This window comes from Syngnathus acus, chromosome 13, assembly GCF_901709675.1.
Source record: "Syngnathus acus chromosome 13, fSynAcu1.2, whole genome shotgun sequence".
Classification (NCBI taxonomy): domain Eukaryota; kingdom Metazoa; phylum Chordata; class Actinopteri; order Syngnathiformes; family Syngnathidae; genus Syngnathus; species Syngnathus acus.
Window position 1 is genome coordinate 5,074,148 of NC_051098.1, and position 14,444 is coordinate 5,088,591.

The 14,444-nt window shown below is 38.4% G+C and overlaps 1 protein-coding gene across 9 annotated transcripts in view; it reads left to right on the plus strand.

Moving 5' to 3' along the window:
* The window catches only part of gria4a (glutamate receptor, ionotropic, AMPA 4a), a 68,866-nt gene that overhangs the window by 38,451 nt on the left and 15,971 nt on the right, over positions 1-14,444 (plus strand). For 8 of the 9 annotated variants that reach the window (XM_037267027.1, XM_037267028.1, XM_037267029.1 and 5 more), the window contains exons 11-13: positions 5,699-5,905; positions 7,354-7,569; positions 8,116-8,276. In XM_037267027.1, the coding sequence (XP_037122922.1) occupies positions 5,699-5,905; positions 7,354-7,569; positions 8,116-8,276 (584 nt within the window). Of the gene's footprint in view, positions 1-771; positions 5,600-5,698; positions 5,906-7,353; positions 7,570-8,115; positions 8,277-14,444 lie in introns of those variants that run through there. The other variant, XM_037267031.1, reaches the window with a different exon arrangement.

Sequence of the window (14,444 nt, forward strand, 5' to 3'; positions counted from 1 at the left end):
TAGGCGAATCTAAAATTGACCTCGAATCACCATTCAGATGTGACCTCAGTCTGCTTTCTTCTAATGACTTTCACATGCCAGCCCATTGCCAATTAAATAATCATGGCACAGTGTCAATCCAAGACAAAGGAGGGCTGAGTGTGTTTGTGTAAGTGATTTGACATCATCCGTCTGTGGCCGATTTGTGGTCGGCCACCCCTTTTCCTCTAAATATGTCACGTTCAATATGGCAGACAAAGTGATCCAAGAGAAATAAACTCCAAAGTTTCATTCCAGCACTTAGGATCCATCTGCTGGTTGACAGATATTAGATATAGTCCCTAATAACATACAAAAAAAAAATTGCCTTTACATTGATATATTACATTTGTGATCGACTTCAGAGATTCTTACTATTGTGGATACAGTTACAGTAATATAGAATTGCACAGGATCATAATGAGAGGTGACCTTATTGAGTGAATAATTTAGGGTCGGAAGCAGCATACACAGCTCTTGAAGTGTTTTCAAGTGTGTGTACATACAAAATTGTCTGATGAGTGTGAACTTGTTTACATCAATCAAGTCATTTGTGGGGGGGTGATCAAGTGGCAGTGCATTACTGTACACGTCTTTTCGATGTGTCTCCCCAAACACATCTGTCCTCTTCCTCTCCCCTGGCTCCATCTGCCCCACTGTTTCTCTCGCCATGCCTCCTTCATATCTCTCTGTGGATGGATACCTCAGCAGACCTTGGCTAACGTTAGTTCAGCCACCTCCTCCTCTTTGCAGCCTCTGATGAAGAAGAAGCCTCTGCTGCGACACTGAAGAAACAGCAACTCACTGCAAGTCAACTGAGTCCCAACCTTTGGAGAATGACAAAGATTTTTGCCCATTGAATTTAACCATAAATAAATTCCTCAAGTCCTTCATTCAACTTTTTCACCTGTAATTATGTCAAATGCCTTCCTTAATGGTCATTCAGCACCATCAATGCAACACTGACACTGTTAACATGAGAAATTCAGTGAGATATGGGCCCATTTACACGCTTAGCTCGACCCTTCTATGTACTATGTAGATGATTCATGCATGCCTGCCTTTAGGCCACTACAGAAAAAAAAAATCACAAGCACTACGAGTAGGAAGAAAGAATTGAACTGCACTCGTGATCAATTGTTAAGTCGTGTGGCGTTTCCCATTGTGCTTAGCATGCAGTTGTTTGTATTACAAATACATTGTAATTTCTTGATGCTGTTTCCTGCCCTTGGTTTTATGGCTAATAAAAAACGTGTTTGGGGTTGTGTGTGTTTAGAATAGTTGCCAACATTTGATTAAACAGTGAAATCACACTTTATTGTTCCACTGTATATTATCAAGCCAACCGTTATACTACAATATGCAAATTTGTCAGCCAGCATTAGTCCCATAGCAACATAGTCATTGATGTAATAATTCTAATAATGAGTTTTTGTACCAAAAGTTTCAATTCTCCCACCAACAGGTTACTGTGAAACAGTTAAGGTTAACATGTCCCTCTGGAACTTGACCAAGCGGCACGATGACTGCAGAACTAAACGTTGAAGTGTTTTGCTCTTTTTATGTCTCGATAGCTCAGAGACAATCATGCTGACTCACTTGGCCAATACATCAGTGAATGCATGATTATGTGCTGTAATTTAACTAATTGAGGAATGAATGGACTGATTATCCATCCGACAGACTGAAATAGGCTGTGACCGCTTGGCTCGGCCCTCTGGCTGTTGCAATGGATGGCTCAGGGCTGATTTAATGCCTCTGCCGTTGGTTATTCATTATGTGACATTTTAGCGTTTTGTAACGCTGAACTGATTGTTTGAATGAGTGGACTTTTCAATGTCCAGCTGTTTGCCCCATCGAGCAAACTGGCTCAAACGGCGAGTATTAACTGTCTCCGTGGCACGGATCGGGAACCTTTTATGCCTTATCAGCCCCAACCATTTGCTCCTACAAAGCTGTTTCAACCCGGCAACTTTTTTGTACTTCACAGCCATTTGGATCATTTGTTGTCACTCGTTTTGTTGCTCCCTCCTAAATGGTGTACCTTTTCTCTCTTTATCTCTTTTTCACACATTCCCGTTTATTCAAATTCTCCACGTTTCTACCTCCATTTGAACTAATCCGATGTTTCATCTTACCATATCTGGTGTTTCAGCCTGGATTTACATTACCAGGTTCAAGTGAGCTCTTTCAAGTCAGACTTTTTTGCTTTCATATTTTAAGGTTAAGAAAAAAGAATCTCATGGAATCAGGTAACCTGAGATTAGAATCCAGTCTCTTTCAAATATGCATTTTAATCATACAAGAATTAGATGTCTGCTAATGTAATTGCAGATATATCACAACACATTGCACCAGATACAGTGTATGTCCTGTCAATGTGGGCCTGACATCATTGAAATATGCAAATTGATTATTGTCTACCCAAAGAACACACATGTTGAGTAAAATAACACACCTAAGGTCAATCAAGCATAAACCCAAGCGTAATTAAATATGGCCTAATATGATACATGACATCTGCATGGATCATTAAATAAATAAAACACATTTGGTACTAGCATGCGGATTAATAATGAGATTTTCTTCATTTAAACCTAACAATAAATAATATAATCTGATATTCAGTATTTGTATGACTAAATGTACTTATTTATAATTATTTTAGTGTTGCTGCTATATATATATATATTTTTTTTTAATTTTAACTTTATTATGAATAGTTTTGTGGACACATTTTCTGTGGCCGACTTCGTAGAGTTATCTGAATTTGAATTTAAATTTAAACAGCCAACGCATTACTCTTTCTTCGTCACATTCACGTGCTGATTTTGCACTTATTTACCCCCATTTCCACATTTTGACACCCATTCCTTGCCCTGGTGCAGCACAAAAACGCATGATAACAAGTAGCAAACTCGCACAAATACACAGTCACACACGCATTACGAATTACTTTCACAGTGAGGCAAAGGTATCAGGAGCAAACTGATAAAAAAAACATTAAGGCGACTTTGAAATGAAAATGTTCCCGCTGTGCATGTTTGTGTCCATGTGTGCATGCGTGCGTTCATTGCTTTCATCATATTCGCTCCGTAGAGTGAGCTGATTTTAACCACTTAACCTTCTAACATAATGGACTTGAGGATGAGGGCAATTTGAGAGTGATTAAGTTTTCCTTTTTAGAGTATGTAAAGTAATTGATTCAATCGGTGATAGGAACGTTTAAAATTATGGCAATCTCACAGAATGCTATGCAATTGACAGTAACGACATAGAAATATAAATTATTATTATTATTATATTTCAAACTATTCTTGTTCTACTGTTCTCTTTGTACCTACTGGATATAATTTCCCAATTTGCACAGGATCTTGTTTATTTAATAACATTGTTAAAACTTCCAAATAAACCAATTTAATTTGATGTGATGCCGGCAAATAATATTAATATCAAGCAAACAGCAAATGAGATTAAACTGTGAATGTCGACAATATGCTCATTCGGGTAATATTCCCAGTCTGTGAGCATCTTAGATTGCTGTGTTGAACTATTAGAAGACGCAAGTCTGGTGTTCATTAATTTTACGATTCATGTTGAGTCGATGGAATGAGCACCCAGGGACCTGCAAATGTTTCTTCTAATGTCATTGGAGGAGAATCATTTTTGTGAGTTTTGACAAAATGGGGCAATATATTCATGTGATGGTTATATTAAAGATGATTAAAGAGTAAAGTCTAATATAACTAAACTAAGGAAATGCTGTGGTTACCTTTGGAGCACACAACTTTTACAGTAATTTAAAGGCACTGTATAGAGACAAAATTGTGCACTGGAGGCAGCCTGAGGAAGGTCAGTGTGTCCGAAACATTGTGGGATTAAAAGACTTAAAGAGTGAGAGCGTGTACGGGAGTTTTTCCTTCTTTTAGTTATTCTATTCTCCTACGTGACCTGTTACTAAAGTAGTACAGGGTATTGGGACAAATCAGTTTACAGGAAGTGATATAGATGAAAATATGATTACTCCCCTGGTAAGACTCTTCGCAAGATGTTGGAGTGTATCTGGGAGATTTTGAGCCAGAATAATATTTGAAAGGTCAGAGGTGATGTTGGAGCTGAGATTGTGCCTGTTCTGGTTAATCTGAAAGGTCAAGTTCTTCCAGACCAAAAAAAACGTGTGTTGTGTTTCGTCTCGCATTGCATGGCCATCATTGACAACATCCATAATGCACTGCTGTGACCTGAAAATTACTTGTATCTGTCCACAGCACAAGATGGAAAGTGGTTACATATCGTTCCACCTCTGCATCCTTGATAATTCAATCACAAATCGGATAGTGGGTGTGTTTGTGCATAGCATGGTGAAAGAAGTCCGAAAATTAAAAAAAAAGAAAAAGAATTTACAGAATGCATGTTACTTATTGAGGTGTCTGTCTGCTTTCATTTAATTCTATTTTACATTGTATTAATTTTTACCACACTGGTTTTGGGGCTGGAACAGATTAATTGCATTTCCATTCATTTCAATGTGAAACATTACCTAGATTTAGGAACATTTCAGATTACAGATGGGTTCCTGGAACCGATTAAGTTTGTAACTCGTAATTCCACTGTAAAATAAAAAAAGAAATAATAAAAAAAAACTATTCTTCTTCTTTAGTAATCTGCATCTGATCATAATCATGGTAATACAATTCCAATAAATTAAGTTGTTCACATTTTATTGTCGTGCGCATTAGAACATTTCAATGCTAACATTTGTCATTTTCAACCACATTGAAAAAGACTATTTGATCAATTAGAAGAGATTTATGTTAGATTAAAAGGAGCTCAACTGCATTTTAATAGGCTTGGTTCAATTGGATTATAAGATTAGCAGCCTCAGGCATTATACAATAATTCATCGATGTTGATAGATGTACGCATGTTTGTACACGTGTTTGTGAATACGTCGGTGTGTAATTTCGAATTCTTACAATGCACCCACCAAACCATTAGAGTTGCATTTTGCTTTCATCTTGCAAACTGCAAACCCAAAAAGTCGTTTTGCCTTTGACAACACGCCTTCAAAGCCACAGTGTTCTTGCCTCGCCTGTATTTCCCTTCAGTTGAACATCGGCAACTCTGAGGCAGGTGCACGCCCCAGTGGAGACACGTCAAGGCAGATAAAGATAAGACATAAGGCACAACAAAGTCTGAATTCTTCACATACAAAGCACCCAGATATATGTGGAAAGAACCCATGTAATCATTTATTCTCTCTTTTATCATAGAATCTGCACTTGAGTGGTGTTTCCTTGAAAGAAAAAAAATCTGTGTTCGCTCCTCTCGCTCACGTTTCTATTTGCCTTTTGAGCTCTCAAATGTCTCTCGAGTCATTTTGGATGAAAAGGATGTTGCAGCAACAAATCGGCGGTTGCCAAACTTTTCGATAACCACAATAGAATTTTATGTTGTGAAGAAGGAACTGTAAAACTAACAGAAATATTATGATCTTTCTGTAGCACTTAAGCTGTCAATCAATGTATACTTAATTTTGTTGCTGTAATGCTGAAATAAATGTGATTTTACTCTTTATTGACATCTGTTTTTCCTTTTTTGTTTTCCTGTCTTTAAATATTTTGTTTTTACATCACCAACTTCCAAACAGTGTCTTTCTCGCCTTATGCTGCTTTTGTAGGAGGGCCCCTATGTGATGCTGAAGAAGAACTGGGAGCTATATGAAGGCAATGACCAGTATGAGGGCTACTGTGTGGATCTGGCCTCAGAGATCGCCAAGCACATTGGAATCAAATACAAGATCTCCATTGTGCCTGATGGGAAATACGGAGCCAGAGATCCAGAGATAAAGATATGGAACGGGATGGTGGGCGAGCTTGTTTATGGGGTAAGGGCGGATGGATATTACATTAGAAGAGTACCGTGCAAGTCTTGGGCTATCATTTGATTTATAGGTTTAGAAATGCTATTCTGATCATTAGGGCTGCAACTAACCATTAGATCAATAATTCATCAATCTGTTGATTAGTTTGTCGATGAATCAATGATTCAGATAAAAAAAAAAAAATTGTAGTCCTTTATTCAAAAACAGGACATTAGTTCAAATTATATCTATTATTATTTTCAATTTGTTACTAGTATATTGATATTGATAGACATTACTCGGCATCAGTGAGTACACGAGTAAATACTCGTTCGGGGATTAGTTGGAAACAAAGGATGAGCTGACTAGTACTTACTGCACTTCACTTGCACTTCAGAACTACTTGTAAGTCTACGTGTTAACCCCATTTTCACACTACTCCATTATTTGATCAGATGAGTTCCATATTGCCTCTCAAACCTAAGTTACGATATTTCACTATAATTTTAATGCCACCTGAACTAAGATGATTGGGGTACCAAAATATGTGCAGTGTTTGTTTGGAGTCAGACGCCATATAATTTGTACATATGTTTTTGGTAGATCATTACAAAGATCCAATAATATTTGTAAATTAGGCTACAAATTGTGTTTTTATGCAAATCTGTACACAAACTACCTTCTCAGGGTGTGCCAAGCACAGATGCTAAAAAACTAGGTAAAACTTCACATTCCATGCAGAACATACTGCCGTTTCAATTAGTAGCTTTTCCTGCCACCGTGACCCCACCTTGGGCTCTCACACTCTGCTAGTTTATATGCTTATCAGAAGCTTTGCATGCATCTTTCCTCCAGCCAAGCTTGGTCTTGAAGGGTTCAGTAATTCCTGAAGAATTTGGCATGGTGACCAATTTATGCTGTCTGTCGACACCATGCACATTGTGAGTGAAGACAATGTCAGTCATCACTTTGAGAAAGTGTGGAAGCTGAGATTGTTGCACAGCAGCAACAGAAATAATTGGCCTGCACTATTCCTGATGGAAGGTGACACTGCGGAAACATAACGTCGACTAATCAGGTTTGATTTGTTCCGAGTGCTCGGTGTACTCCCAAAGGGAAACACATTTGAAAGCCTCTCTTCTCATCCACTTTTTGTTTTATCTTTTTGTCTTTGTGTCACAATTGTTTCTGCGTGTTAATGCTCTGTAACTTCCTCTAACTTCTGCACTAGGTTAGTCTGATCAATCTTAAACTCACTCCCTCTTTCTATCTCCATGCACTGATTCAGCTCCTCATTTTCTCCTGCCTCAAACTACACTAATCTAAGTACTTGCCCATTCAGTTGTCCTTGCTCTTCCCATGATCATCCTATTTTTACTATCTCTTTTTGCATAAATGGTGATGACAGATAAAGGCGCTTTTCTGGAAATCAATTGCCTTAAACTATAAAAGAAACCCTCTTTTCCATGCAGAAAGCAGAGATTGCAGTGGCCCCACTTACCATCACTTTGGTTAGAGAAGAGGTGATCGACTTCTCAAAGCCTTTCATGTCTCTGGGAATCTCCATCATGATTAAGAAGCCTCAGAAGTCCAAACCAGGTGTTTTCTCCTTCCTGGACCCGCTGGCCTATGAAATTTGGATGTGCATCGTGTTTGCCTACATCGGAGTCAGCGTAGTGCTGTTTTTGGTGAGTGCTGGGGAAGTCGTGTTTTTACTAAATGAATGGATGAAACTTAGACTATACTGGACACAAACTGCAGGAATTATATGAAACGTTGTGGATGATTTTCACATATGCCAAGCAATATCATTTTTCAATCGTGAATAGAGGAATTAATTGCTCACACTACTCAGAAAAAGTTAGGACTATTCTGCTTTAGGGAAGAATCGATGAGCCTAAAATGACCTTAAGTGAGCTTGATTTGATCTCTGAACTTTTCAATGCACATATCCACCTGTCTTTTACTGTTCCCCAACAAGAAGCTGAATGGCAAACTTCACAACAGAATGAATTAACGATTACATCGTTTGGTCCAATTATAATTGCCATTTGAATCGTCTTCTTCATTGTGCTGTTCAATTTTGATAATATGAGACCGGGAGAAAGTCGACGAGGATAAAATTAGCAAAACTATACATTTATTGTACTGGCATGACTTTTGTAAGGTGTCAATCCCATTCTTATTCGAGTTTCCCTCTATTACCCTACTGACGCTTCCCTGTGTTGTCTCAGGTGAGTCGCTTCAGTCCTTATGAGTGGCATGCTGAGGAACCAGAGGAGGGCACCACAGAGCAGGGCCCCAACGACCAACCTCCAAATGAGTTTGGCATCTTCAACTCCCTCTGGTTTTCACTGGGAGCTTTCATGCAACAAGGCTGCGACATCTCACCGCGGTGAGTGTAGAAGATGTGCTTCGTGACGTATCTGTGTGTGCGTGCATGGGGGGGGGGGGATACCCTTTGTGGTTCCTCCACAGAATACTCTGCTAAATATACTACATGTCTGTTTAAGGCAAAAGCCGCATCCGGATATTGTGATACAGACTGTTTACAATCCCCAACACTTTATTCACTTTAGTACTGACCTGGGTTGCTGCTCCGTGACATTGTGTGAAGATGCAGACGCCATAAATGTGAAATACGGAAGTATAAAAGGAAACATGGGCACACAGTCCCTCGTCCTTGTCTATATGGGTGAGAAAGGGTGGGACATTTCACAGTTTGCTAGGTGTCCTTAAATATTTAATGAACAACCGAAGAGGCAGAGTCCAGCTGTATTTTTAGAATATTTATATGAATATGGCATTCCATTATTGATAACTTGAGAATGCAGTTTATTGAAATATTGATGGACGTCATCCCGAAGACCTTAAGAGATCAAATCTGAGGAAAGATTGACCACAATGAGACTGTGCCCCACTAATCATTCAACAAAATTAAAATTTGGTTGATTTTATAAAATGTATTTTTACAACTATTCATTTTAGCTAGAATGTCCAAAACAATGTTCATATCACTGGTAATTAATGTGACAGCATGTCGCTCGCATGTTTTGTTTGGCACTCTTTTCACAGCGCACGTCCTTGCTGACTCATCCGGACTTACCACTACCTATATATTTAACGTGTTCAGTATCAACAAAATATATTCATTACCATGGTAACCCATGAATGGTTCTTCTAGTTGTCAGTGTTGTGCATGTAGTCAGGAAAAAGGAGAGGCATCCTTAGGACAGAAGTAAATAAAAAACATTGAGTTCCTTTGTCGCATGCCTACATATGCGCGCATAAATTTTGGTGTTAATCGTTCATGGCTTTTGGATGAAGACTCACCAGCCCACTTTGCTGCCTACATCTTTGTTGTATTCACAAAAACTGGATCAACATTCCACACAGTCAAAAAAAGATTCTTAAGAACCAATTCTGTCACCTTTTTCTCTTGTTTGGATTTGTGCGTGGTATTTGTAGGAAGTATTCGGCATGTTAAAATGATAAGACAATGTTGAATATTCAGCTCTGGGTCTTCAACCTAGACACAGACTTTAACAGATGAAAGTAAATTTTTTTTTTTGCCTCAAGACAACAAACTCCTTCTTCACTCAACATTAATAGCTGTTGTAAAACAAACCCTAAAAAATAAAATAAACCTGCAGGGCCTTCTGTCTTTGCAAACTTTTTCACCTTAAGAACTTTTTCCTTCTGTGCTGTGTTTTCACATCTGCTTTAACAACTACAGCAGCATTTGGAGTAATGAACAAAACTTGTATCTGCCATGACCCTTCCAGCCTTCTCTTTTGCTCTCATCCTCACTTTTGTTCATTGTCTCGGATTCCTCGCTCACCAGCAGCTGTCTTCTCCCTCTCAATCCCACTTTGTGCAAATGACAAGTCCATTCCAACCACAATACTAAAAAATACTTGTGCCATCCACATGCATCAACATTCTCGCTCAAACGCAAAATGCGCCTGACAATGCAGAGTACACTTCACACACCACCCTCACACACACACATACACACAGGCGACCTACACACAAAAATTCTCCATTCTCTTAACTCAAGTGTGTGTGTGTCTGCATGTGCAGCTGTCCTCGCGATAATGCGATACTTAACATAACGGTGTTCATCATCGAAATTGCCCGGCCTTGTCACCTCCAATACAGCACAACTGCTATAAAGACTAGGATTAGTGCACTTATAAATGCCTGATTAAAATTTTGCAAAGAGAAAGCTGTCCTATATCTACTTTTTTATTTTCTACCTCATCTTGTTTCATCCACCAGATGTTTTTTAACAAAATAAAGAATATCATAAAATATAAAACAACAAAACTCCATAAATCCAAACTACAGTATTGTTTTAAAGAAATAAATACGATTGTTTAACTGAGAATATCTTTGTGGTTATTTACCACGGGGGCAGAGTTGGGCAATTAATCAAGTTACTACAATGTCAACACGAATAATTTTAATATTGTCGAGATGCAGAAAATGACGGGACGAAAGCAAATGTCTCTCCACAAAAAAACTGAACTCTTTGCATTGCAAGCTACACTACCAGTACAAATTTAAATTTAACATTTAAAATGTTCATTTAATGGAGTTGTGTGTATTTACATGTTTTTCCCCCAAGAGGATAAACTCTCTCTCACACTATCCGTAAAACAAAAACTTTTTTTTTTAAGTATTTCTATTATTTATGCAAAAGTTGATGCAAGTTCAAACTTGGGGGGGAGGCTGTTTGGTATCAGGAGAAATACCACAAATCCCAGAAGAGAGAAACAATGAAAGAACAAAACTTGTTTTGAACAACGTAATGTCACTTGCTTTACCATTAATAATGGGATTTCTGTGAAGAGTGTTTTATTTTAAGTCTACAACGCCAACCCTATTAGGCTGATTCAATTAAAAGTTGCAGTGGTTTAGTTCAGGACAAATCTGAGGTCCAGAACATTATCATGTGAGAAACAATATCCACATCAATTACTATATACGTCATCACCAACCAACAGACAAAATAAAAAGAAAAGGAGTACTTTTCAAATTGATCAAGAAAGATGATACCTGCTCAACTATGTTTTAAATTTGAGCTGTTGTTCCAAACAATCTAAATTAATAAACAATGTTCATCTGCTGTTCAACAGTTAAAAATATTTTTACCTTGAATTTTCTTTCTCCTTTTGTCTCTCTCCTCATTGTCACTTAGATGTTACAATCACACACTTCGTAGTCTGTGTAATCAGACAGCTGCCAGAAAGCTGAAAAACCAAAAGTACAGTATTTCCCCAAAATTGCATTGATTATTTTTCAGCGTTTGTCAAAATAATCTAATGGTGGGTTTGGGTCTGTACTGCATAAAAGGACGCCTGGCTCCGGCTCCAGTATAGAGAACCCCCGATACCAGGATTCTTAAAATGTGATTCAGTTAAGTCTGCAGATTGTATGAAACTTTGTGCACATTTGACCTTAGAAAACATTACTTGCACGGAGTCAAATAACATGTCACGAATGCCCACTAGCCTTCATGGTTGCTAAGCGACAGGAGCAGTGCAACAACTACGGGTGCTGGACTGAGTGCGATAAATGTCCTGATTAAGGCAGCAGATTGATTATTTAATAGGGCTGCAACTACTAATGATTATTTTTATAATCAATTAGTCAGTTGATTGTCCTGTCAATAAAGTAATGGAAATGTAATTTCCAGTCTTTAATTACAAAACAGGACATTATTTCAAATTGACAGTGAGGAAAATGCACAAACAAATTAATTATGATTTAGTTCCTGGTTTGGTCTGCAACAGGTCAGAAAATAGACAACAATGATGATTATTGTTTTCCAAAGTAAAAGCAAATTGCCACAATCTGTTTAAAATAGAAGTGGAGACAGTTTTAATTTAAGAATATTGCAGAGACTGCAGCTACAAATACATGCATGAACAAAAACAAACATGACCTATTACGACCTCCTTGACAGAGGTGATAAAAAGTCACGTGTAGACCAGCTAATGTACAAGCAGGTCAAAGGGAACACAGAACTTTTTCCAAGTTTGGAACATCTAGCATCATGAACATGAGTTGCTAATATTTTCATAGTTTGATCTTCTCCATCTTCATCATTTCAACACTTATCTGGCATCAATGGAGATATTCAGGCTGACATTTATAGTGAAGCTGGAAACAAAGTGAGGTCAAAGACCTCCCAAGGAAAAGGTTTTCATTGCTTGAATGCAAACATCTTAGAGCTAATACTTATTGAATAAAACGCCTTGTGCGTGCTCAACTATTTTGTGACCTTCTGTTGTTTATTCTCAAATACAGCACTTTTCTTTCTTGTAACCTTCATGACCATCTTTGGGGAAACAAGAAAAGACACGTTTAAATACATCTGTGTGTGTGCGTGTGTGCGTGTGTGCATGCGAACGAGAATCGGTGTGTGTTGCGTATTGAGTTGCCATGATTGGTATGCGGCTTGCATCCCTCTCTCCCTGCTGCTGCAGTCATCTCTGCAGTCTGAGTATTACACTCACTTCTATTCAGGTCTTTTACTCTCACTCTACAGCCTGCACCATCTATATTTATCTATCTTTTGGAAAGATCGCGCCTTTCCAATTTTACATTCCATCACATCCAATCTCTCTATAAGATTTCCTTATCATCCTTCGGCAGATCTTTTCAAGGGTGCTCATGCTGATCCATTGTCTAATCCTCGACTTAATTAATTAACTTTCCATGACAAGAGCCGTGTGTGCGGTGGTACATATGCACGCTCACAACACACACACATTCCTTGGTGTTCACATGCATGGCAGTGAGTGGCAGGATACATGAAAGCATTAACACACAATGGCTCATATTGTCAAACTGACCTTGAGAAGACATTTACACCACCCGCCTGTCATCTTTCGGTTGGGACTTGTAGGGTGTTAATGTCACTGATTGGCAAGGTCACTGCAGAAAGGTGCAGGGGAAAAACGATGATGGGTAGGTGGGTAATATGGGACTGGAATTGTTAACATTAATGGCAGCAAAGTGATGCTGATGGGGAGGAGGGTCGAGAAGGAGTGCAGCAGAGTGAAGTAAACCGATCAGAAGAAAACATCTCAGAGGAATTGGATGTCTTTGTCAATAAACATCTGAAATTACAGCTCTCATCTGTGCTGGCTGGCGGCTGCGACTAGATCTACAGTCCAGTGTATATGTGTGTTTGTCTGTGTGTGTATGTGTGCACGCGAGTGCGCATGCATGTGTGTGTGCGTAATGTATTGAGTAAATGGCCCCGAGTGGCTTGAATACTTAATGATTGCAAGAGATCCATCTAATGGAATGACTAACAAACTACAGTGGTGCACTGAAGCTTACCAACTCAAATTGGTCACAAGGTCACCAATTAAAATCCTCTTGTACAGTGCACTGCAATTCACTAATAATAGTTTCGGGGAGATCCTTAACTAGCCATCACACAATTAACTGCAACCCATCTGTAAATTTGCTCGCCTAAATTCACGGTCTGATCATTGCACATCATTGTCTTTGTCTTATGTTATAATGTGTTAATATGTTTACAAAAGAGGTAAAAATCAAAAAATAAAAATTTTAGCCGAAATGTTCAGGTCGATTAATCGGTAGGGCCCTTGTGAACCAAAAACAACAGGTTTGTTTTTCAAATAAAAATGGTATTTGGTTGAATGTGCTGTCTGTAATATTTATAAGGGGGCAAGAGATGGACAAGCGGACCACATCATGACAGTTTGGCAAGTAGTGAGAAGATCCTGTTCTTAAGATAATAATACAAATATTGTGTTCATAAAAAAAAATGCATTCTTTTCAGTTCTTTGCTCTATTAATGGAGAAATGTTGTACCATTCGGATAAAACTGCTACTATGGCAACATCCACACTTAGGCCCACTGCACAGTGAGTGACTCAGATGCAGCTGAACTGTGGCACATGCTGCTTCGTTCTGCAACTCACCACGACTAATTAAGGACTACCTGTTATTGGGACTACCATTGTCAACATACTGTCTGTTTGCTCCCTTTGTATTATGATCATAGAGCTACAGCAGCCAAAGTAATTTTCTTTTTCATTGCTTCAACAACATCAATATCTGATTACATCATCAAACAAGGTGTATCAACCACTCACATTTTCCAACAAGTGGCAACCTCCAAAATTTGGGAGAAATACAATGCTGGAAGATACATTGTCATCTAGTCATCACAGCCACTGATATTATTATCATTATTATTATTCAACACCTTTTTCACCATTACAATTGTTTGACTCGCTCCATCTCTCTTTCAGACTATATTTGTATTAGCTCGAAGCTTCTGCTTGGTTTCATGACTGTATTCAACTGACAATCTCGCTACTCTCTGCTCGTGGTGCCCTCAAGCCTTACCATGTCTTCAAGTGCACTGAATTGAGACATTCACCAAAAGAGGGAAATATTTTGCATCAGGTTGCCACATCTGAGCATGCCATAGAAATTATTTCGTATTACTACTATTGTTTAGAAAACCCTTTTTTTCCTGGGCAAAATTGGAGGCCATGCTTATGTGGAGCAC